Raw genomic sequence first — 26,464 nt, forward strand, 5'->3', positions numbered from 1 at the left:
CTGCAGGGCTGGCTGGCAGGAGGCAACGTTATACAAGACAGCACAGCACTAGAAATTGATCTATAGGATTTTTTTTATAGCCATGGAAGCTTTGAGGATCACATGTGGCCTGCAGATGCCATGTTGCGCAGCCCTGGACTACAGCTATACCAAATGTGGGATTATGGGAGTTGTAGTCCAAATCATTTGGAGGCTTCTGACAGGGGAAGGCTGGGTTAAAGATTCTCCTTCAATGCAATACAGAAGAAGGCTAATGGACCACAAATAAAGTGGCCTCGCACTGAACCAGACTGCATCTACCCCAGTTGTGTCTACTCTGACTGGCAGAACCTTTCCCCAGGTCTTGAACAGTGGGAGGCCGTTTCCATCAGCAGCTACCTAATATTTTTTAATTTTAAAAAACCTGGGGGTGTCACAAATCGGAGCTGGGACCTTCTGTATGGAAGGCATAGTGGGCATTAGAGAAATAAACAGAAACCAGGGAGCATTCAATGGAATGTACCCAAGACCAAAACTCATCAGGAATTTCTACTAATAAAAAGACTACCAGAGCATCTTGAGACATGTGTCTTTTAGCCTCTAGTATTGATCCATCAGCCAGGATTTTTCCAGTAAGAATCCTCTGCTGCTTTTCTCACTATGTAGATTTGGAAATCTACTCTTGCTTGAGCAATACCTCCATCTGCACTGTGCAGATAATGGCAATCAAAGCCGATTGGAAGACTTACTGGGATAATGTATGTAAAATTAAAAGCTAGTGTGGTGCCATTGTTTGAGCACTTGGCCTAGGACTCTATGAGACCAGGGTTCAAATCTCCATGTCGTCACAGAAACTCACTAGGTGACCTTGAGCAAGTCCTACTCTCTCAGCCTAAGAGGAAAGCAATGTTGGCAAACTTCCTCTGAAGAAATCTTGCCAAGAAAACCTGTGTTAGGTCTGCATTCAGGCAAGTCACGTCATCTCAGCCTTAGGGGAATCATAGAATCATAGAATCATAGAGTTGGAAGAGACCACTAGGGCCATCCAGTCCAACCCCCTGCCATGCAGGAAATCCAATTCAAAGCATCCCTGACAGATGGCCATCCAACCTCTGTTTAAAGACCTCCAAGGAAGGAGACTCTATCACCTTCCGAGGAAGTGCATTCCACTGTCGAACAGCCCTTACTGTCAGGAAGTTCCTCCTAAAGTTCAGGTGGAATCTCTTTTCCTGTAGCTTACATCCATTGCTCCGGGTCCTGTTCTCTGGAGCAGCAGAAAACAAGCTTGCTCCCTCTTCAATATGACATCCTTTCAAATATTTAAACAGGGCTATCATATCACCTCTTAACCTTCTTTTCTCCAGGCTAAACATCCCCAGCTCCCTGAGTCGTTCCTCATAGGGCATGGTTTCCAGACCCTTCACCATTTTTGTCGCCCTCCTTTGGACACACTCCAGTTTCTCAATGTCCTTTCTGAATTGTGGTGCCCAGAACTGCACACAATATACTACGTGGGGCCTGACCAGAGCAGAATACAGTGGCACTATTACTTCTCTTGATCTAGACACTATACTTCTATTGATGCAGCCTAAAATAGCATTGGCCTTTTTAGCTGCCGCATCACACTGTTCACTCATGTTCAACTTGTGGTCTACTTGGACTCCTAGATCCCTTTCACACGTAGTTTCATTCAGCCAGGTGTCACCCATCCTATATCTGTGCATTTTATTTTTCCGCCCTAAGTGCAATACCTTACATTTCTCTGTGTTGAATTTCATTTTGTTAGCTTTGGCCCAGCTTTCTAGTCTATTCAGGTCATTTTGAATCTTGATCCTGTCCTCTGGGGTATTAGCTATTCCCCCTAATTTGGTGTCATCTGCAAATTTGATAAGTATGCTCCCAATTCTGTCATCCAGGTCATTGATAAAGATGTTGAATAGCACTGGGCCCAGGACAGAGCCCTGTGGGACCCCACTGGTCACTTCTCTCCAGGATGAAAAGGAGCCATTGTTGAGCACCCTTTGGGTTCGGCCGGTCAACCAATTACAGATCCATTTAACAGTTCCTTTGTCTAGCCCACATTTTACAAGCTTGCTTGCAAGAATGTCATGGGAAACCTTGTCAAAGGCCTTACTGAAATCAAGATATACTATATCCACAGCATTCCCTTCATCTACCAAGCTGGTAATTTTGTCAAAGAAAGAGATTAGATTTGTCTGGCATGACTTGTTTCTCTGAAACCCATGTTGACTTTTTGTGATTATGGCATTGCCTTCTAGATGTTCACAGATTCTCTGTTTAATGATCTGCTCCAGAATCTTTCCTGGTATTGATGTCAGACTAACTGGACGATAATTGTTGGGATCCTCTTTTTTCCCCTTTTTGAAGATGGGGACAACGTTTGCCCTCCTCCAGTCTGCTGGGATCTCTCCTGTTCTCCAGGAGTTTTCAAAGATTATTGCCAATGGCTCCGATATTACATTTGCCAGTTCTTTTAATACCCTTGGATGGAGTTCATCTGGTCCCTGAGACTTAAATTCATTTAGATTAACAAGGGGTTCCTCTACTATCTCTTTACTTATTCTGTGCTGAAATTCCCCTATTCTGTCCTCTGCTCCATTATCCTCAGGTTGAGCACCCTTTGCCTTTTTTGAGAAGACTGAGGCAAAGAAGGTCTTGAGTAATTCTGCCTTTTCTCTGTCTTCTGTTAGCATTTTGCCATCTTCTCCACGCAGTGACCCTACCGTTTCCTTCTTCTTCCTCTTGCTGCGGACATATCCAAAAAAGCCCTTTTATTGTTCTTAACCTCTCTAGCAAGCCTGAGTTCATTCTGCGCTTTAGCTTTTCTGACTTTACCCCTACACATGCCTGCTATTTCTTTGAATTCCTTTTTCGTGATTTCCCCCTTTTTCCATTTCTTATACATCTTCCGTTTCAAACTCAGCTCAGTTGAAAGTTCCTTAGTCATCCATCCTGGTTTCTTGAGACACCTCCCGTTTTTCTTTCTCACTGGAACTGTTTGAAATTGTGCCTTCAGTATCTCTCTTTTGAGAAACTCCCATCCATCCTGAACTCCCTTATCTTTTAGTATTTCTGACCATGGAATCGCCCTCAATACTTCTCTAAGTTTACTGAAATTCGCTCTCCTAAAGTCTAGGATGCGTGTCTGACTATGCCTGGCTTCTCCTTTCCACTGTATTACAAACTCCAGGAGAACATGGTCACTTCCACCTAATGATCCCACCACTTGCACCCCATTAACCAAGTCATCCTTGTTGGTTAGGATCAGATCTAAAATAGCTGACCCCCTTGTTGCCTCTTCCACCTTTTGGACCATGAAATAGTCTTCCAGGCAAGTGAGGAATGTGCAAGACCTTGAGGATTTGGCTGAGTTTGACTTCCAGCAAATATCAGGATAGTTGAAGTCGCCCATCACTACTACATCTCTCTTTTCTGACTGTGTGGTCATCTGTTCTAGAAAGATATCATCCAATTCCTCAGTCTGACTTGGGGGTCTGTAGTAGACTCCCACCGTAACATCCTTGTTGTTTCCCTCCCCTTTGATTCTTATCCAGATGCTCTCCACCTGGCTTCCATGATTGCAATAGCAAACTTCGAAGAAATCTTACCAAGAAAACCCTGTGACAGATTTACCTTAGGGTCTTGGTAAGTTGGCAATGACTTGAAGGCACACACCAACACCAACAAGTATGCAAAGGGATCTTGTAGCACCTTTGAGCCTAACTGCGCAAAAGAAGTTGTAGCATGGGCTTTCATAGACTTGGTCTACTTCATAGCTCATGCTACAACTTTTTTTGCCCAGTTGTCTCAAGGATGCTACAAGGAGTCTTTGCATACTGATATTCCATACTAATAGGGCTATGTCTTTGATTCTAGCCACAACTGCGTAAAACTACCTTGAACATTACAGATAAGTATTATTAGTTATTAAGTGGAGGGCTTCTTTAGAAGGTCAGCTCAGTTCAGTGCTCTCTACCTAACAAAGGATGGGGGCAACTTGGACCTCATGAGTAGCATCTCTTTTTGTCTTGCTAAATGAACTTAAATTTTATTTCCAGAAGTACCCCATGGCCAGAAGGAGAAGGGTCCTGCCTGCATGAATGCCCCTCCATATCATCTTAACTAAGAACAACTATAACAACATTTTGACAAAAAGTAGGCCTGTGATGCTAACACTGTCACTTTTTGCTTTCTCCTGTTGATTTTTAACACTTTTGCCTGATGGAGAAGCCAGCGTAGCCTCCAAAACTTGCAACATACATTTTGTGCATTTTGGTTGGCCCCAAAAAGCTATCACTGTTTTGTGGATTTTGGATGTTATTGTATATTATTAGTAGTGACAGTAATGGTGGACAATGATGGTAATCACAGTAACAAGAACAAAAAGAACATCATCATCGTCATCGTCATTGTCATCATCTGGCATTGTAACTCTCTGATCTAAAGAAACCATATGATATTAACACACCAGTAACATGGCTTGGATTATGAGCTACTCTTCTGTATTAAAATGTGATGCAGTTATGTTGCATGCGAACAAGCTCCTGACCTGCTCATGTGAGGCCGCTTAGTCAGAGACGAGTTAAGAGCAAACAGTGACTCTCAGGCCAGCCCTGCTTGTGCCAGCCCTGTCTCTGTTTCATTTGCATCACTGCCAATGCAGCTGCCTGGTTGCATGATGCATCCTTTGCCACCACCACCAACACCCCCATGGAAGCCTTGGGTCTCAAGCAAAAACAGCCCCTCAAAGGTCAGCCCATGGTCAGGGCCCCTGCTGAAGGAAGCACAATGGGCAGCGGTCAATCTGAGCTTGGCCACTGGTGAGGCATGTCCAAAATTAGCAGTTAAAAGGAGAAAGAAAGAGCATGAAGCCAATGTTAAGAAGAAAATTCTGAGTGGAGGCTAAAGAAGCTGCAGAGAGATAAAGCGAGTTGGCATCTACATCTAAGGAGAGGAAGGTGCTCAGTGAGCGCCCGGCCGTGGCACCCTACCATCGTGATCTTCGATATAGGGCTTGGGTTTCTTTCTCAGTTTGGACTTCTTCTTACTGTTCCTTTCCAGGAGTTCTTTAATGTGCTGAGTAACTGGGAAACAAACAGAACCATGAGGACAACAGAATGGAACACAAATGGGCAGCAGGGGAATACAAATATTAAACAACAAAAAAAATGAAATCAAACGAACATGGAGCACTGCTGTCAATGCCAACTGGCTTGGAAGCAATTGTGTGTTTTTTGAGGGTGGCATTTTCAATCTGTTCGGCAAAGTCAGGAGCAAGACAGGGAATCTGCAATAGAGGTGGGCCAAACAGATTTGAGTTTCCATTTTTAAGGCACAGAGAAGCAATTCCAGCAGGGTAGAAAATCTCCACGACCAAACATTTTCATCTTGCAATTTTTTTTAATGCAGACCCTTAGTCCTTGCCATTGCTCACCCGCAACATCAGGGAACAAAAAATGCTCTGTCTTTTTATCCCAGTGGCAAACAAGTGCTTGAGGGCATCCCTTTCCAGGAGAAAGTTTTTATCCAAATGGATTCACTGTAAACAGTTAAAAAATGGGTGGATGGTGATGAACCAAATAGCATTTTAGGCAAGGTAAACATCTCTGTACCAGGAAAGAAAGGAATAGCCTTCCTCCTTCTGATGTTGATACATTCAGAAATGCAGAATTCTTCATGATACAAGGGATACAGGCTGATGAATAGGCAGTGCTACCAATAATATGAATTGAGTCTGGGAGGTACACCTATCCTGCTCAGGAGCAAGGTCAATGAACAACCCCAGGTGGTTTTATGAGGTCAAGACCATTTAAAACCTCTTCCAGACCAGTCCAATTCCAACAGCACAGAAAGCAATGCTCCTGTTAACATAAAATGGCACAAAGTGGAGAACAGATATAAATGAATTAAAAAAAAAGACCAATTGGCATACATCGGGTATGGCTGGAATTGGGTTTTATCCAACTATAGGATGAAGAAATTTGTGTTGATATTGAACACTGGCATTCCCTAGATATGAAGATGGCTAAGATAAATCCAGCATGGGTCACAACAATGAGCATGAAACAAATGTTATGTTGGTTAGACCAGCAGAAATGCATTTTTAACCTCTTGGTCACAAATGAGTGAAGGGCAGCTATGTTCCTTACTGAAAGCCAATCCATTTCTTCAGAAAAGAAACATTTAGCATCATTCATACGTTCCAACAGGTGTGCACTCACACTCCTGGCTGCCACATTCACACTTAAGTGGACATTACTGTGTATATGTATGCATGTTTGTGCGTGAGAGTTTATCACACTGCAGTAGTTCCATCAGCCTGCAGTCCTCCTTTCTTGCCACTCATTTGCAAGCCTGATGTTCAGGAGAGCGGGCTGTTGCAGGTGCGGAAAATTTCTCAGTGGCAATTATAATGGTGCCACAGCTGGCTCTGAAATCTGGGCCAAGTGTGGGTGGGAGCAGGGAAGGGAGGAGGGCTCTTTGGCTGATCGACACAGCAAGTTTAAAACATGAAAACGGTTCAGTTTTTTGCAGCAAATCTGCAGGCAAAATGGATAGTCAGGTTGGTTTGCAAAAATGATTTTGGACAACTCAAATTACATCTTGGGGTTATAAGGAGCTAGATTCTGGGGACTGGCTGAAGAGTCCATCCCAATTGGCTGAGATCCGGTGGGAGACATAGTGTGTGAGCAGTTGACTGGGCACCTGTCTGCCCTGCAAAGGCAGGGCAGCTGCCACTTAGGAAAATGTAGGATCAGCATTAACATGGTGACTAAGCAGGTGTGTCAAAGAAGATCACAAGCACAGCATGAAGGCAATAGCCCTTTCCCATTTATATTCTGGGAGTTGTAGTTCAAAGTAGCTTTTCTAAACTTCTGTTCCCATTGCTTTTGTTCTCCACTAGCTGCAATCCAGAAGAATCATGTCTGCTGCCAAACTGCAAAATGAATGCACTTTGACACCGCTTTAACTGCCATGGCTCCATCCTACGGCATCCTGGGATTTGTGGTTTGGGGAGGCACCAGAGCTCTCTGACAGAGAAGGCTAGATAGCTCACAAAACAACAAATCCCAGAATTCCATAGCATTGAGCCCTGGCAGTTAAAGTAATGTCAAACTGCATTAATTCTACAGTGTAGATGCAGCCCATGAATCTGAATAATAGCCATTCCGTTGATAGGCCCACTTTTGAAACAAGAGTGCTGCTGGGGCAGAAAAATGCAAGGATGTAATTGGCAAATGTATTCTCTGAAGTTGCCACCCACAGATGCTGGTGAAATGTCAGAAACAAACTCTTCTAGAACATGGTCACATAGCCCAAAACCGCCACAAAAAACTATGGATGCTGGCCATAAAAGCCTTCAACTTCACACTGTAATTGGCAAACTTCCTCTGAACAAATCTTGTCAAGAGGACCCCATGATAGGTTTGTTTTAGGGTTGCCATAAGTCAGGAATGACTGGAAGGCACACCACCACCACCACCACCACAACAACAACAACAGCAACAGGGCAGGATGAAGCAGAGCCTCCAGGAGTCAACAGCAGAGGCCCCATAAGCTATTGAACCTAAAAGCTAATAAATGCAAATAATAGATGCTAATTCAGGGGTTCTCAAACTTTGGCTCTCCAGGTTTTTGGGGACTCCAATTCCAACATGCCCTAGCCAGCCAGCTGGTCCAGAGATTCCGGCAGCAGACGTCCAAAACACTTGGAGGCCCAAAGTGTGAGAACCCCTGTTGCTAATTTATAGCTAGAACTGCAGAATGACAAATTATTTTTTTTTACAATTTAAACAGCATTACAACACATCTCACTCATGGCAGGGAGCAAGTAACCCTGCATGTTTGCTGAGTACACTGTCCAGGTGCTGCTAACTGTGGCTCACGGGCAGCTTGAAGGTTTCTGCTTTCTCTTCCTTATAATTCTTTATCTTTACATCAGACGTGGACAGGGCACAGCCCTTCAGAGAGGATGCCTTCAAAAGGAGGACTATTCTTAGATCATCTTTTAAATGTAGGACTGTATTCCATAAAACAGGACACACGGCCATCCAAAAAGCTAAGGAGCCGTGAGCGTAGATGTGCAGCCTTGAGTCCTCCTTCCCTTGGCTGAGCCATTCAGGAGGAGACTTCTGGTCCCTTGGCCACCAGCGAGTTCTTAAATGTTTTACCTCCAACCATCACTCAGAGCTTGGTTAATTCCAGGAACATGGAGGCCTAATTGAGGGCTGCAACCAGGCCAACCGATAGAGATAATAACTGTTCTTTGGGGGAAAGCAATTACATGTGTTTTTCAGCTTCAGGGCACTAGTTTGAGGGCTAGTTACAGGCAATGCATATTTTCAGAGTAGCTATTTGGCAGAATGGTTGGCATGCAAATACTTTCCATTATTCGCAAGTTTCAAATAAGAATGGGCAATGACACTGAGGAAGGGGGTTCCACTTTGGGTAGGAAAAAAAATGCAGTTTGATACCCATGTAAGTGCTGTAGCTCCATCCTATGGAATCCTGGCATTTGTAGTTTTACAAGGCCTTTAGCTTGCTCTGACAACGAGCGCTGGTGCTTCACAAAACTACAAATCCCAAGATTCTACATAGGATGGAGCTACGGCACTTAAAGCAGTGTCAAACTGCATCATTTCTATAGTGTAGATGCATGCATAAGCTTTTACTCTTTCTCCTATGCCCTTGCTGGGTGGAGGACTTGGGGAGTCTCAGGCTAATTGTTTGTTTGTTTGTTTGTTTGATACCCTGCCTTTTCCACCAATACAGGACTGAAGGATCTCAGGAAATAGATTTTTTTAAAATCCAGCCAAAACCAGTCACAGAATAATCAAACCACTTGGAAGGGTCCCAAGAAACATATAGTCTAACACCCTATTATTCAGGAATACACAGCTAAAGGACTCAAGGAGATGCCCAACTTCTGTTTAAAAACCTTGAAAGAAGGAGAGTCCACAACCTTCCAAGGCAGGCAATTTCATTGTTGAACAGCTCTTGCCATCAGCAGGTTCTTCCTAAACTTTTTTGCAATTTGAATCTATTAGTTTGTATTCTAGTCTCTGGAGCAGCAGAAAACAAGCTTGCTTCATCTTCTACAAGGTCTCCCTTCAGGCACTCAGATATAGTTATCAGTCACCTCTCCATCTTCTCTTCCCCAATTTAAACATACTCAGCTTCCTAAGCCATTCCTCACAGGGTTGGGTTTCCAGACCTTTGACCTTCTTGGATTAAAAAACATTAAATAAAAAGATCCTATAAAAAACAGGACTAATTTAAAACAACTGAGAAGCATTTAAAATGCAAGGGTATGGATAGAAGTACAACCCCTCCACATTAAAAGATATGGTACTGCCTCAGCAACCAGTTAATAGCCAAAAAAGAAAAAGAAAAAGAAAAGAAGGAAGGAAGGAGAAAAAGAGTTACTTTCCTAAGCAACACCATCAGTTTAACATCCTTAAATCATGTTATTGGCTTTTCCCCAATCTAGAACAAGCTATATCACTTAGCAGAAGATATACTGCTTTTAAATACAGTAGGGATTTTTGTGTGGGAGGACAAGGAGGAGATACACAAGAAGCATGCAATGACTCCAAGGACAGAGAGCCATTATGACAGTTCCTGCGTTAAACCAGGACCAGATTTCCAACACGGATGGATGGAAGGGATAGACAGAGGTGAAGGAGTGCAACACAGAGTTCAATGTTGTTCCCCTCTCTAGGACACAAGACAGGGCCTGTTGCTGGCATTGCCCACCCACATCCTGGCATGACAAAGAGCTGCAGACGAAAAAGGGCAGAGGATGTGATGTTGCAGCACAAGAAGGGGCAGAGGGAAGAAAACAGTCCTGGCCCCAAAACAAGGTGGCCTCTGTTGTGGCTGAAACAGTGTCCCTCCCTGCCTTTGTGCTGCCCACAGTGACTTTTGCAAGGATTGGAGGCCCTGTGGGCAAAGGAGGGAAAAGGAAGAGTCTCAGCTTGCCTGACCGGAGAAGTAGTTTTGGATGCCCTGCCTCCTGAAGTACCAGTGTTCAAGCCCCAGAAGCCTCAGAATGACCCCCAATGGACAGTGTTTGGAAGAACATTGTCCCATGAGTTCCTTGTATGAGAAAATAAGTCCTAGCACTGATCAAAGAAAGGGAAAATTATTTTGGGAAATTTTCAGGCAACGGATGGTCCTTTTTTGTTTTATTGGACCTCCCAACCTACTCACACAGTGAAAAGAGCCAACTTTATGGGACAGGCAGAAAGGGATGCTCTTATTTCTGCCCTCTCTTATAACCTCATACCTTTAGGCTCTACAGCAGAGGGTAGAATGAAGAACAGAGGCTAGGCAGAGCCTCCTGGTATCAAATCCAGGTGGAAAGGTATTAATATAGGAATGATCACAAGGTGCAACCTTCTCCATGAACGGCCAATAGTGCTTTTCCTTCTCAAACTACTTTTGGCCTTAGGATGCAAAATGAAACTCACTTTAGATCTAGGCGAAGGACCAGAATTGTAAAGTTAAGGATTTGGAAGAGACCACAACTGCAAGGTCCACCTAGTCTGACTCCCATCATGCTGAAATATTTAGCTAAATCTCAAGGTCCACCTACTACAGTTCCCACCGTGTGAAATATGTAGCTAAACTACTGCAAGAGATTGGCTATCCAATCTCTGTTTAAGGATCTGCAAAGAACTTTCCATCAGAAAGTTCTTCCTAATGTTTAGGCAGAATCTCTTTTCTATCATTTGAATTCATTGGTTCCTGTTCTAGTCTCTAAAGCAGAAGAAAACAAGCTCACTTCACCTTCTATATGTCATCACTTTGGGGATTTAAATATGATTACCACTGTTGTTGTTGTTGTTGTTGTTGTTATGTGCCTTCAAGTGATTTCTGATTTATGGCAATTCTAAGGCAAACCTATCACAGAGTTTTCTTGGCACGGTTTTCTCTCAAGAGAGGGTTTAGCCTTTTCCTTCTTCTGAGGTTGAGAGTATGTGGTCACCCAGTGGGTTTCCATGACTGAGTAGGGATTCAAACCCTGGCATCCAGTTGTAGTCCAGTGCTCAAACCACTATACCACGCTGCCTTTCTAAGATTACAAAGCTCTGAATCTTCTCTTTTCCAAATTAAACATACTCACCTCCTTCAACCATTTGTTACCAAAGAGGTACAGAACCCCCTAAGAATTAAGGGAAGGGGCATAGCTCAGTGGTGGTTAGCCTACTTTACATGCAAAGGATACCAAGTTTGACATGTGGCATCCCTAGGCATGGCTGGTAGACTCCTGCCTGAAACCCAGAAGAGAGCTACTGCCAGTCAGTAACAATATGGAATCCAATATAGTTCCATCATAACAAAGCATGATTTCATGTAGCATCCTATGTCTCTCTGAGTTCTCTCCGAGTCTCTAGAAAAGAGGTTGTTTTGCCTTAGGACAGCTGAAAAGCATGTGTATATCAGTTATATTCCCACAAGCATAGGGATCAGGAGAGACCCGGTTCCTCTGGAGAGCTTGTCTTAGCCTTTCTTTTTTCTGCCTCTTTTCAAAAGACAGATACAGCTAAAATGAGAGTGTCAGTTCCACAGTCCGGGATGGATGCAACTACAAGAGAGTCATCACCCGTTTCCCATGTGGGTCTACCAAACTGTGCAAAAGACACTAAGGACTGGGATTCCTTCCCCAGCAGGCAGATGTTGCTGCAGGCACACCAGGCCAGGCATAAGTGAATATGCTGCTATTTGGCCAGCACCCCATGAAAAATGCAGAACATGTCAGTGGAAGCAGAATTCAACTGTATCATCTCAGCTTTCATTTAAGTGAAAAAAACAAGTGGCTAGATCTCATGGCTCCACAAGTGAAAAGGTGTTAGTGAAGAAATAGTTATGATGATGGGTTGAGAACATGCAATCCCTACCTACTGAAAGACAGATTCATGTTAGGGAAGGAGAGCAGAACAAGGTTTTCAGAGGTGAATGCAGGACTGGTCCAGTTCCTCCAACCACTAGCAAATCAAAAATACCAATTGTACCAATGTGCTTATATGCGTCTTTGTGTATAGGCTGGGGAAGTCTTCTTTTCTCAGTTCAAAATCTATTCATTTTATGATGTGGCTCCACCAGGCAGCACTCTTGGCAGCACACTCCCACAGTTACACAGAGTCCTTAGCCTGGAGAAGCAATTTTCAGCCTCCACTCATGGACTGAATGGACTTTGGTGAGAAAAGGACACAAGTTAAAAGCGTATCAAGGGCCTATGAAACTTGGGGCAATTAGAGCTGAAAGGCTGGTATCATTTTTGGCTGCTCTCCACCTTAATCTTCATCTTTAGCTGCTTTATGTTCCAAGAAGAATTGCAGTCAGCAGGCCAACCCACTCTCGAAAAGCCCAGAGCAGGAGGAGACAGGCCTGTTGTTCAGTACATCTTGCTTAGAATGCTCCAGAGAATACCTATCAAAAGGTATTTCCTTTCCTTTCTGAAAATGTCTTGCGAAGGCTACACATCCTTATCTTCTGGAAGGATGATATGGCTCTCTCATCTGAGCTGGCATTTTTAGGCAGATACTGGAACTGGGGGAGTTTTAATAATGGAGCTTTGTGTGGCTGTTGATTTTTAAACATGCCCAATTTCGCAAGATGGTAACTGCCAGAAATGGCACCAGGGATTGGACAGACTGGCACAACCAATGCTGAAGTTAGGTAAATGCAGAAAATATGAAAGTCAACAGCAACATGTAGAGTCTTCTGGGCAAAGATGAAGAAGATATACAACTAAACCACTCCTGAAAGCTACCACCCGATCTCTGTTTAAAGACCTCCAATGAAGGAAAGCCCACCACGCTCCAAGACAGACTACTCCGCTGTTGCAACAGTGCTTAGTGTCAGAAAGTTCTTTCTAACTTTTAAGTGATTTTTTTGGGTAAGTTGCATTGATTGCTCCATATCCTAGTCTCTGGAGTAGAAATAAACAAACTCACTCCATCTTCTACACAACATTCCTTTAGATATTTAAAGATGGCTATCATACAAACATAAACAAAAACAAACAGCTTCATTTATATACTGCTTCATACTGAACCAACAGTGTCTAAGCGGTTTACAACTGTAAGCTAATTGCCCCCAACAATCTGGGCACTCATTTTAGGACCTCCTCGGAAGGATGCAAGCCTGAGTCAAGCTTCAGCCCTTTCACTGGTATTGAACTCGATACCATACCATCTCTCAATCTTCTCTTCTCCAAGGTAAATATGGACATTAGCTAGATGTTAGTGAAGGAGAATCCATGGTGAGCTCTAACTGTGGAGCATGCTGGTGCAAGCACAAATGCCACATTTTTCTTGAGTTTTAAAATGTATATCTCACCCTTCATCATGATACATAATACAGAGTGGGGTCACCCACCAAACACACAGCAACTAAATCATATAAAAAATGCATCACTGACCAACTGCCTGATTCTATTATGTAGGCAATGCTATTAAAAGGCCTATGGAAAACATATTGACCAGAGTCACCTAACTTTCACATGTCACGGCATTCCACAGCCAGGGAGCCACCTTTGAGGAAACTTTGTGACACATTCTGGAAGTCCAGCTTTGCTAGGTGATTATATTATTATTATTGTTGTTGTTGTTGTTGTTGTTGTTGTTATTTAGTTTTTTGTGGGGGTTTTTGGGCTATGAAGCCGTGTTCTAGAATTATTATTATTATTATTATTATTATTATTATTAATTTCTTGCCCACCTCTCACCATGGATCAAGGCAAGGGACAACAACAATTAATCCAGTGATATACCAGTAATCCAATGGACCCTCCTGGTGGATCTCAATTCACAGACAAGATGGTAAGGGGGCAACACACATTTAATCAAGTAGGTTATAAGCCATTTAAGGTGTTATACATCAAACTCATCATTCTGAACTTGATGTTGTGACAAACAGCCAGCCAGTGCCATCCCAGTGTTATAAGATCTTGTACATTTGCACCAATCAATATAAGAGGAGCTGAATTTTGTACAAGTTGTTAGCTCCACTCTGTCTTTAGGGGCACATTAGAACAGGATAACCCAGACAATTTAGATCCTGGAAAAGAATCTTCATGGTCCCGCAAACCTGCAAACTATTATTTTATAACATTTATGTAGAAGCCAACTCCAAACATTTGTTCAGGGCAATAAGGAAGTTCCTTGCTAAGGAAGAGAATAATCAAAACAGGGCAGGGAGGAATGCCAACCTTCAAAAGAAGTAACTATGTGTAAAGGCAAGAGGTTTGCTGTGCCTAAAATAAAGGGAAGTGTAGGGATTTGGGATTTCCAGAAAACTTGGCAAGGAATGATTACTGTCACTCACATTCAGAGATGCATAACATAATAACTAGGTATTTGCTAAATAATCAAGCAGGCCTATAGCAAAAAAACAAAACAATTAAAAAAATGAAAATGAGACTTTCGGTAGTTGCAACTTCTCTAGCAGACTGAGCAAGGCCAGCTCACACTTAAGGACTAGATATGAAGTTTTCCTTCTTAGAATGCCTGGGAAAGTATTCCTTTGTTAGCTAAGACTGGATTATTCCCCACACCCCCAGTAAAAGTGTCAGCACTTTCTAGAGCAAGGGAGAAGGAGAAAATTAGTAAAGATCAGATCATTGATTTCATTCTGAGGGGATGGAATCGGGTCATTCTCCAAGTCCAGATAACTAGTCTTGATAACCAGTCTGAATGATAACCATTCATCCTGGGGACACCGGTGGATAACAGCTGTGACAAAGGACTTTTTCAATCAGTAAGGGACATAAGCTGACTTTGCCTCTTCCCTGGATTTTATTGCTACATCCTGCTTAATATCTCAATGTGATCAATAGGTTTTGGTGCACCTGAGAGTAAGGTTCATCTTAACAAATCCTGGACCCTGGGTTGGCCTAGGAACTGAGTGACTCAGGGACTTGGAATCATTTACAGAAGGCAACTTCTTGTTGTTCATAGAATCATAGAGTTGGAAGAGACCACAAGGGCCATCCAGTCCAACCCCCTGCCATGCAGGAAATCCCAATCAAAGCATCCCTGACTGATGGCCATCCAGCCTCTGCTTGAAGACCTCCAAGGAGGGAGACTCCACTACACTCCGAGGGAGTTTGTTCCACTGTCGAACAGCCCTTACTCTCAGGAAGTTCCTCCTAATGTTGAGGTGGAATCTTTTTTCCTGTAGTTTGCATCCATTGCTCCGGGTCCTAGTCTCTGGAGCAGCAGAAAACAAGTTTGCTCCCTCCTCAATATGACATCCCTTCAAATATTTAAACAGGGCTATCATATCATCTCTTAACCTTCTCTTCTCCAGGCTAAACATCCCCAGCTCCTTGAGTCATTCCTCATAAGGCAAGGTTTCCAGACCTTTCACCATTTTAGTCGCCCTCCTCTGGACACGCTCCAGTTTCTCAATGTCCTTTCTGAATTGTGGTGCCCAGAACTGGACACAATATTCCAGGTGGGGCCTGACCAGAGCAGAATATAGTGGCACTATGACTTCCCTTGATCTAGACACTATACTTCTATTGATGCAGCCTAAAATCGCATTGGCCTTGTTAGCTGCCGCATCGCACTGTTGACTCATGTTCAACTTATGGTCTACTTGGACTCCTAGATCCCTTTCACACGTAGTTTCATTCAGCCAGGTGTCCCCCAACCTATATCTGTGCTTTTCGTTTTTCCGCCCTAAGTGCAGTATGTTACATTTCTCTGTGTTGAATTTCATTTTGTTAGCTATGGCCCAGTTTTCTAGTCTATTCAGGTCATTTTGAATCTTGATCCTGTCCTCTGGGGTATTAGCTACTCCCCCTAATTTTGTGTCATCTGCAAATTTGATAAGTATGCTCCCAATTTTGTCCTCCAAGTTGTTTCTGACTTACAGCAGCCCTAAGGTAAACCTATCAGGGGGTTTTCTTGGCAAGATTTGTTCAGGGGGCAGTTGCCTTTGGTGCCCTCTGAGCCTGAGAGTGTGATTTGTGCAAGGCCACTCAGTGGATTTCAGCGAGGTTTCAAACCCTGGTCTCCATAAAGTCATAGTCCAATGCAGATTTGGAGGTAGAACACCCACCAGCCAAAAATGCCTTCCCAGCCCCTTGGGCATCCCTGCCTGCCAGACTGCTACTGTCGTCAGCACAGGGTTGCCAGGTTAGATGTGGGATGGAGCTCCTGTAAGTTTAATCCTAAAGAATTCAAAGAGATAGCCATGTTAGTCTGCAGAATCAGAATGTAAAGAATAATTGAAAGAATGAAATTGGCAGTATGAGCTTCTGTGGTTTACTTCCTCAGATGCACTGAATCCTGAACAAATCCTGTGGATTGGGACAAAGCTCAATCAACCTGGAGAAGGTACTGGTTCTCCCTTACCTTCCACACTCCAACTTTCTGCTGCAGCCATTCTCTCCCAATATGACTATTGCCGCCCCGGTAGAGAGTGGGGAAAGGAGGTGGGGGTTCTTATTGTGGTGCCTCCATCCCACACCTCCACTGGCGTGCTGGGATGCAATGGCTGCAACTGAATGGAGTCCAGCTGTTTTACCTTCTGGAGAGGTCAGCACATGTTACATCCAGTGGGAGCAATGGGACTGCTGTCTCCAAGGGCTACATGAGGCGGCAACACAATAATGCATTTTCACAGCTCGTTTAATGAAATCATTTTGTTCCTCCTGCTCATCAGGCAGAGAACATTAGATGGGGAGCGGAGGGATGGGGGGGCTTCAGTCAGGGCCTGGGTATGCGGTTTGGTGCTTAATGATTTAGAATAACAGCTACGTGTGTGTTAACAGCGCCTAGAATAACCAATTACCAGCTTTAAGGGCACAGCAAAAGTAGGAGCGGGGAAAGAAGGGGGGATTTGCTGGTGATTCAATGACTGCCATACTAAAGCTGACATTTATAGGGGAAATTATGCACTTAGCGGGGCAGGAATGAAATAGATCTTTGGAAAGGAGAGGGAACCTCCCATTTCCAACTAGTCCCTAAAGTTGTGGGAAAGGGATAAGGATAATTGAGGGAGTACTCTCTGTGACTGTTGCCCCTCAAACCCCATTGAAGGACAGCATTTATGTCTTTCCAAATTCACTGGAATCCAGATGGTGGGCAAAGGCCATTAGGAAATTTTCCTTTATAAGCCACCATTAAAAATGACTACAGGAGAAAAACCTAAAGTTATCAAAGAGATGGCCATGTAGGTCTGTATCAGTACATAAAAGAAAGCAGGTCAAAGAAGAAATCTAGTGGCACCATGTTGGAAAAGGCTGGTCTAAAACACACCACACAATCCAAGTGCTCCATCCAAATCACAATTAGATGATGTGGGGCAAAAGCAACCACCTAGCAAATTGCTTGCAAAACAGAATGTTCAGAAGCATTATTAGAAGCATTAGATGGCTCTAGCAAGCCACATTACTGTTCATTAAGCCTTTATGGAGAGTCAGTCTAAAGAAATATGGCAGGAAAGGAAAAGAGGGTGACTCTGGGCAAGAAGACTCTCTCAGCCTGAGAGGAAAGCAATGGCAAACCCTTTATGAAAGAAACTTGGCAAGAAAACCCCATGGTAGGCCGCCTTAGGGTTGCCATAAGTCGGAAACACAACAGCAAAACAAATCATCAGAGTTTTGTGAGCCTTAAAGAGTTGTTATTCTATTAATTTGCCTTTACTCACACAGAAAACAATGAAACTAAGAGAGAAAGCTAAAGAGGAAGTGAAAGATGGTATCAGGACTAGCCTGGAAGAAGGAAGAGCCCTCCCTCCAATCCATCTGCCTTGATGCAGGCCTCAGAGGGAGAGAAGATCCACTGGACCTCATCCCCTTTCCCTCCACCATTCCCTTCTCTTTTTGTTTCGTGTCTTTTAGATTGTAAGCCTGAGGGCAGGGAACTGTCTGATTAAAAATAATAATTGTAAGCCGCCCTGAGAGCCATTAGGGCTGAAGGGCGGGATATAAATTCCTAAATAAATAAATAAATAAATTTTAGAAGTTTCTTGTGATATGCAGATACCAACTGTGACACTGAGAAAGATTAACAAGTCCCAAGGAACAAACATGCACTAGAACACAAAAAGGAAGAGAAACAGGAATTTCATCATCAAGGAAGACAATCCCCCAAGTGAAAATCAGTGTGATGTGTTGAGTGCTGGACTAGGACTCTTGGAGACCAGGATTCCTGCTCAGCCCTGGAAACCCACTGGGTGACCTTGGGCAAATCACACTCTCTCAGCTTCAGAGGAAGGCAATGGCAAAGCACATCAAAATGCATTTTGTCACAAAATCCCTGTGATAGGGTCACCCTAAGTCAGCTGACTTGAGGGCAGATAACAACAAGAAATTAGATAGGACATCCAGTCTACAACATCCAAGTTTGTAGTAGGGAATTAACCGGGTGATAAAACAACAGAATCTGAAAAAAGATGTGGAAAAAGCTCAAATGTGTGAAGTTGCATTAATATGTATGTGTGGGAACTGAGGTCTAGCCAAAACCCATTAAATTTATTTCATGTGTGATACCCATGCTGGATTTTCTCAAGCCTTAGGTAGGGAGAGTCAGTGCTAACACCAACAATGATCGTGGTTCATCTGATTTGAAAGGCTGCCACCTTCGGGGGTCAGCTACCAGTCAGGAACACTGAAAGAATGATCTGTTTCTAGAGAGGCAAACTGTGCCGCATACTTGCCCTTACCTTTTGTGTCATTCACTGGATCCATGTGCCTGTAAATGTACCCTTCAAGGTAGGAATGGAACTTGGGGGTGGGTGGGAAGAAGGCCAAGCAGATCGACATGAGTTCCCAGCCTCGAGCTAGGCTCTCATAGCGGAAGTTCTCTGTGGTCTGTCGACACAGTTGGATATACAGTTCGTCCCGGAGGCCCTGCATGCTCCAGCCTTTGGTGGCAATCTCCAGAGCCACGTTGAGTTGGTCTGTCTTGGCCCGCCGGTCCCCCATATACATCTGGATCAGTTTGAATATCTCACAGGCTTCCTTCTTGACGTTGCGGTCAGTGGTCATGATCATGGGCTTCTTGATGGACTCACTGCTCCAAGCCAGCATGTTGGCGATGGAGACCTTGCGCCGAAAGAGCCCTTGAGTGTGCTTGTTGAAGTGCTTGGAGGCCCAGTTCTCAATGTCCGTCTCTGAGGAAGGCTTCCTCAGGTTGAAGGTGGGGAAGACACAGCTGGTGCTAGGCATCATGTTCCGGTTCTGTCTGCTGCTCTCAAACTGTGCACAGGCGCCAAGATCCTCTGACTAGGAAAGACAAGGGCAAGAGAACAAAAATATGGTGACCGTCTCCCCGATAAAAGAGATCACCACCATCAACCATTGTGGAAATATGAATTCCACCCACCTCCCACTTTTCCTTCCCTCTTCTCTAGTGTGTTGGAAATGGCCGTTACTGGCTATTTCGCAGAGTTGTGTTTCCTCTGTTTTCCACTGAGTTTCTCTAAATGCCAGCCTGCAATATGGCAGTCATGCAATCATGATCAATTACTATCCCCCCCTCATTTTCTATGTATTGTAATTCAGCTTTGTGGTACGGGCTATTAATTACAGTGGTCCCTCCATATTCGTTGGGGTCAGGAGTGAAGGACCACTGTATATGTGGAAAAACCACAAATTAAAAAAACCTCCATTCTTTTTACCTAAGAGCATGCCTCTCTAGGAATCTCCAGTTCCTCCAGTGCGACTCTATGGTCAACATCTGACAGGAGTTGATCACAGACTCATGCTGCAGGACCTACAAATGCCCAGAGAAGTGTTTTCTCTAGGAACTTCTAGGTTATCCAACACAACTCTATGGTCAACTTCCAACAGAATTGTCCTGGGGGACTGAAGAGATCCATAGAGAGAACATATCAATCAAAACCGCAAATAATCAAATCCGTAAAAGTCAAAGCCGCAAATGTGGAGGGCCAAATGTATTACAAAGTACTTCAAGGGGAGTGGATAGCTGGAATTGTGTTAGTTAATCCCAACTAGAATAACACAATTGAATCAATTACTGTATGGTGAGTCAACACACAGGTAAATCCAATTGATTCATTGGCTCACTTTAGTCAAAACTAACAATTGGGTTTAGACCACTGTTTTGGACCTTTGCATGGAGAAGGCCTGAGGCTGAATCTGTCTTCTACTTTTATGGAGACTAGAATGCAAACCAACCGCTTCAAATTATAAGAAAAGGGATCCCACCTAAAGATTAGGAAGAACTTCTTGACTGTAAGAACTGTTCAAAAGCGGAACAGACTGCCTTGGAAGGTGGTTTCCATCGTTGGAAGTTTTTAAGCACATGTTGGGTGGGCATCTTTCTGAAGTGATGTAGTTGTGCAGTCCTGCATGGCAGGGAGTTAGACTAGATAGCCCTTGAGGCCCCTTCAAACTCAAGAGTCTATCTGTCTCAAATTGGGAAGCTACAGATGGGACAGATGTCAGCCTCAGACCGTGAATAACTATCATCAGCAGTTTAGTATTCTGGATTTGATAATTACTGATGACATGATGGGCTTAGCCTCCAGGAATTACTTTCACTATAACAATATATGTATTGTCAAATTTTAAATTTGGTATTAAAAATCAGTAATGTCAGTCTATAACCTGGATTTTAATATTCAATGCTGACAAGCGTATATAATTGCTAATTACAGCATCAAATTAAAACATTAACCAGCATTGACTGTTTTTCTAAACCTTTTAAACAGATTCCAAGACCGGGAGTATCAAGAAGACATGGATTCCAATTGGGTTTTTTTTTACAAATGTAATTCAGGTTAAGAAAATGACCTTCAGATTTTTTCTGCTCTAAGCTAATGTATCACCCTCCCATGAAGATGTTTGTAAGGACACAAAGTTGCTTGATGCCAAGTTAGACCTAACCATACCATTGTGAATACACCCGGTGTCAATTCTGAGGTTAATCAGGTTCAGGCCTGGATAGTCCTTGGATGGAAGACCATCTGATGAATGCCAAGGAACCCAAAGTAGAACCAAGAAAAGACTCCTGCCTGGAACTCTTGAGAACAGTTGAAAGCCAGAGATGACAAACACTGGCTGAAATGGCTCACTGGTCTAAGGCATCTTCCCTATGTCCATCAAGACTCATACAACCTACTCTGACTCCAGCCCAGGCCTCTCTGCTCTCCAGCAAGTGTCTTTCCTGCTTAGCCAGGGTCCTTTTAGGTGGACATTCTGGGAACTAGAGCTGAAACTGTATGCATGCTAAGCATGTGCCCAGCCCCCAGAACCATGCACCTTCCATGAATTCATCTTCCCTTGCCTTCTCTTTCATTCTGCTCCATTACACCAGGTACTACAAAATATTAATTTTTCTTCAAAGTTGAGTGCAAAATCATACATTTAAAAACCTCTCACACAACTGACTATAATTCTGAAAGATTCAATAAAACAGTGTGTGTGTGTGTGTGTGTAACATAAAACTGTTTTATTGAATCTTTCAGAATTAAAGGCCCAGTACAGACCGCCCAAAAAGGGTGGTCTGCCGGCGCCCTGGTTTGCTCCGCAAGGAAGCCACAGCGGACAAACCACACAGCTCCCTCACAGAGCAAAAGGAACCCACAAAAAGCGGGTTCTTTTTTCTGTGTCATAATGATGCCGCAGTGCGCCAATGGCACACTCGTGACATCATTATGGTGCCACGACGTGCAGACGCTAGGTGTCCATCGCGGCAAAATGGCGGCACCCATCTATACAGGGCACCACCATTTTGACGTACGGAAGACATACTAGCGTTGCGGTGTTGTCTGTAAGCGACGCCCCAAGGCAATCCTAGCACATCATCAAGACATGCCACGAGGCCCGTCTGTACTGGGCCATAGTCTGTTGTTTGGGTCCAGTTAGGTCTAACTTGGCATCAAATAACTTTGTGTGCTTGAAATACACACACACACACACACACTAAAAGCCAACACTATCAAACCAACATTATTCATAAATAAAGATCATTTTTGCTGGAGCTCAGCTAAGCAATCTTTGCTCTTGGCAATAGCTCAGCTCCTCTGTACATTACTTCAGGCAATCTATACATTTTCAAGTGACAGTCCATACCCAGATGAAATTATCTCTCTACCTAGATCACTAGGAACAAGAGTTAAAGATATATACACTCTATTATCTTCTCCTTACAAACAGATCCATAAAATTATTTGCCATGGCTTTTTTTTCTTTCCCAAATTACACAAACTCTGACAGGGTTTATGGCTTTTAAAGTCACCTTCAAATCTCCTGCTGAAGCTGCTTTCCTCATCCATTCCCAGTGGATTGGGGCAAAATGCCATGAAAGAAGCCAAGAGGCATTAAATCATCTCCAAACACTGACAAACTTTGAGCAACCAAACAGGAGAGAAGAGGACTCTGGATAAAGCTTATAATAAATCAGATACTCTGTTAATATGGGGAGGGAGAAGCTTGAAGGGTTTTGGAACTACAAATTGCTGTGGAAAGAAGCCATACAGCAGATACTGAGTTGAGCAACCCAAAATCTTGGTGGAAAATGGGAGATGCGGAGAAGAAAGAGGGCAAACAGAGGCTCAAGGATTTGGCCATGAAAAAATGCAGATTTTAACACGGGGAAAAGTGACAGGAGCATAGCGGGATGCTCCTGTTACTATCGCACAATTGTGCAAAAATTTTCAAACAATGTCACATGATGTCGCAATAATCACACCATTATCCCGCGAATAAAGAGGAATCCTAGTGCAGCTTTTCATTCATGAGAAAGTACTGTTAACTGAAAACTGGCACTAGAATTCCCCTTTATTCGCAGGATAATCTTGCGATTATTGCAATGTCACATGAAATCATCTGAAAATCATCCCACTATGCTCCTGTCCCTTTTCCCCATGTGAAAATCTCCATAGAGCAGGGAGATTCCCAATCCTCTAGCAGCCCTTAGACAACCATACCCAAAGAGAGGCTCAGGTCTGTCTAAGAAGTAAGCCAAGGGAGAGCAAGGAATTAATGCTCACCCATTCTGAGTAATCTTTCCAGAAACCTTGGAGGCTTCCATGGTCTTGGATGCAAATCCTCCACCATTTTGTCCTTGCATGCAAGAATGAATAATTACAGTAATTTCCTCCTCATTGTGAGCATTCCTCTGCAGCATGCTCTTCGTATTTAAATGTCCCAAAGAGTGCTGCAGGAATTATTCTGGCGGGGGGAAAATGTTGTTTTCTGCATAAAATCACTATTTAAAGGAAATAGCATTTTCTATATAGGAAATCCTTTTTTCCCCACAGAAAAGAAGAGGCTTGCAACAAAAACCCGCATCTGCAACACTTTGAGACATCAAATATCAAGAGGAAATTGCTAAATTCTAATTTGTCTGTTATTCTTAACAGGGTTTCCCAACTGTCAGCTTTAAAAACTGTTTTTTTTTAAAATCTGAGAATGAATAATCACGAATCCGCTTCCCATACCTCCTGTCTTGCTTATCCATCCACACAATACACTGAAGAATGAGTGTGTTGCTTTGAACCTGAACAGGTACATTGTCAAGAAAGACACCATGGTGATGGGGTAGGACTGGCTCACAACAGATAAGGCTCAACACACAGCTCATTTCCCCCAACTATCTAAGTTGCCGAATAGAAGGGCCTGTCACCATGAAGACCCCACTCTTGACTGTTAGGTTCTACTTGAGCTCAGTTGACATGGTTCACCTTTTCTTGTCTCCATTCAATTGCCCAACCTGATCTGATCCATCAGTAAACTACACTCTTCTCTCCTCACTCCCACTCACCCAATACACACACACACACACACACACACACACCATTTGGATATGTGCTAGCTATGCTCTTCCTCGTTATTACACCCCTGAGTGTGCCAGTGTGCCAACATTTCCACATCTGACCTCTTGCCGCTTTAACTGCCATGGCTGCATCCTATGGAATCCTGGGGTTTGACAGAGGATACTAAACATCTCACAAAATGACAAACCCCAGAATTCCACTGTATTGAGCCATGGCCATGAAAGCGGTGTCAAACTGCATTGATTCTGTAGTGTAGACACAAACTAAGTGGTAACGGTATGCAGAGAAGTCTTTTTGAAGGCTGCCCCACATCTGTGTAATTGCCTTCCCCTAAGCATGATAGGCACACAGGAAGCTGTCTTATTCAGACTCAGTTGTTAGTCGATTTAGTCTTTTACACAAATGGGCCGTCACTCTCCAGGTTCTCAGGGTTTTCCATCAGTGGCTACTACCTGGTCCTTTCCACTGGAGATGACGGGGACTCAGGCTGGGACATTCTGCATGCCAAGCACGATCTGTGCCACGGATCTATGGTTCTTCCCTTAGCTGTCAAAAACCTGAGCCAGGGTAACTTTTGGGAGCCCAGATAGACCCTTCCTGCTGATTTCTCCAGCTCAGTTTTCCTCTGATAAATCTCTCTGTTCCATCCAGGGAGCAATGCTGAGCAAAGAACCATTTTTGCAGGAACTTGAATTGTTTGCAATAGATGATGCCCTATGAAGGGAACTGGGAGGATATGCTTTCTAAAATAAGAAAAAGGGCAGATTCAAATTTCTGGCCTCAATGAATAAACCGAGCGAGGAAAATTTCCAGGGTGCCTTTATGAATCAGAAAGAGGGGAGGCGGGGGAGAGAAATACTGGGTCAGAGCCATTGATGCTACGCTGGATGTCAGAACGCTCAAAGTATGACTCATCCCAGCTTCTTTGAAACCCTGTTTCCTCCACATGCTATTCGGCGACAGTCTTTCATTTCCCAGAATCAAGAGCTTTTGAGCTATTCTTCCATGGGCTTTTTTGGGTAACTTCCTTTAAATGTCAGCTGCTCAGTGCTGCCAAGATCAGAGGTGAGAAACAAGGCGACACAGTTCAGAATCTATGCATGTATGCCAAAGATTTGGGGATCCTGGCAAGCTACGTTTAATCATTGCATTACTCATTGCATGTCGTTTCTTTAAAGGGCTGACATTCAAAATGGCTGTTTTATTTCTAGAGAGAGAAAAAAAATCCTGAGGTCAGTTCTTCATACCAATTACGACAGGGCATGTCAGCTAAGAAACATAACGTTTCAGGCTGGGACAACAGGAATGAAGAGATTATTCACGGTTATTCAATTTTATTATTCAATAAGAGTTTATTCTCCCTTATCCAAAATGTTTGGGATGACAAGTATTTGGGATTGTTTTTGGAGTTGGGAATATTTGCATATACTTAATCGTATAAATCTTTTGCCTTTTATACTTAATGAGCTTTCTTGAGGATGGGACCCAAGTCTAAATATAAAATTCATTTATGTTTCATATGCTCCTTATACGCATGGCCTGGAGGTAACTTTATACAAAACTTTTCTAATAATTTTGAGCATGAAGGAAAGCTTGTGCACATTTGAACCATCTGAAAGTAAAGGTGCTACTATCTCAGCCACTTTCGAATCATTGATTCATTTATTTGGGTTTTGGAGTATTTCACATTGCAGAATTCTGGACAAGGGAAACTCAACTTAGGAAAGTCTGTCGGGAAGGATAACACGGGGCCAGAATTTTGCAGTTTTCATCCAGAATTTATGCATCCTGAAGTGATTCAGGTAATTATTCTGCACAGAAGCCTATTTTGTATATGTTGGTTTTGTGTGTAACTAGAGAGGTTTCATCCACACACAAAATGCATCCAGATAGCCATGTGGTGTGTTTTTTTGTGTGCAAAGTCACTCTTGTTTTTATGCAAGAAGGGGCAATTTACATTTCAAAAACAGACTATCTAAAATTTGGTGTGAAAAACATTTTTTTCATGCACAGAACACTGCTCTCAGAAGTATACATGGGGGTTTGGTACAATAATCCTCCACGCATACAAAAAGTGCATTTCTGGAAACAGTGGGGGTTTGGCATGAAAAATTTAGTTTTTACACAGAAACCGTTTCCAGATAGGCACATGGGGTCTTTGTGCAAGACTGCTCTTTTTTTGCAGTTTTGTACACACATTTTGTAGCAATTTTGTACATACAAAAAAAGACGCTATTTAGAAACAATGTTTTTTGCACAAAACCACAATTATCATGGAAAAATACCATCACATGTATTTATGCACAGGATAATTTTACCCAAACACTTTTGGGATGTGAGAACACCAAGTGAGAACTGCAAAGAAATATTCATTTTCTCCCACTGAGCGCAGGAAACTGCAAAAATTATTCCTCCTTGCTTTCGAAAATGAAATGGTCCAATATTTACATCCCCTTTTACATCATCAGATAAACACTGGAAGGATTTCAGCAGATGTCCTCAGAAGTACATCCCAAGAGTCATCTGGGGTTCAAATACAGACAGACTTAGTAGATCTCAACTTGTTAATAATAATCCTGCAGAATTTGGGATAGGAAAACAGGCCCTGCCAATAGCTCCAGCTTTTCCTTTCACTCACAGTCCTGCAGTTTGTGGTGCCAAAAACTCACTGTTCTTCTGCTGTAAGCTACAGGTGAAC

General features: G+C 43.2%; 1 protein-coding gene across 2 annotated transcripts in view; it reads right to left on the reverse strand.

The window, feature by feature from the left end:
• The window catches only part of LOC149317722 (rho GTPase-activating protein 39-like), a 244,710-nt gene that overhangs the window by 35,261 nt on the left and 182,985 nt on the right, over positions 1–26,464 (reverse strand). The window contains exons 5-6 of one of the 2 annotated variants that reach the window (XM_089518075.1): positions 18,685–19,246; positions 4,992–5,084 (exon numbers count right to left, since the gene is read on the reverse strand). In XM_089518075.1, coding sequence (XP_089374201.1) covers positions 4,992–5,084; positions 18,685–19,246 — 655 coding nt within the window. The remainder of the gene's footprint in view (positions 1–4,991; positions 5,085–18,684; positions 19,247–26,464) is intronic. The other variant, XM_089518076.1, reaches the window with a different exon arrangement.

Source organism: Sceloporus occidentalis, unplaced genomic scaffold (genome assembly GCF_023333645.1).
Source record: "Sceloporus occidentalis isolate IW3139 unplaced genomic scaffold, rSceOcc1.0.p SCAF_3, whole genome shotgun sequence".
Taxonomy (NCBI): Eukaryota; Metazoa; Chordata; class Lepidosauria; order Squamata; family Phrynosomatidae; genus Sceloporus; species Sceloporus occidentalis.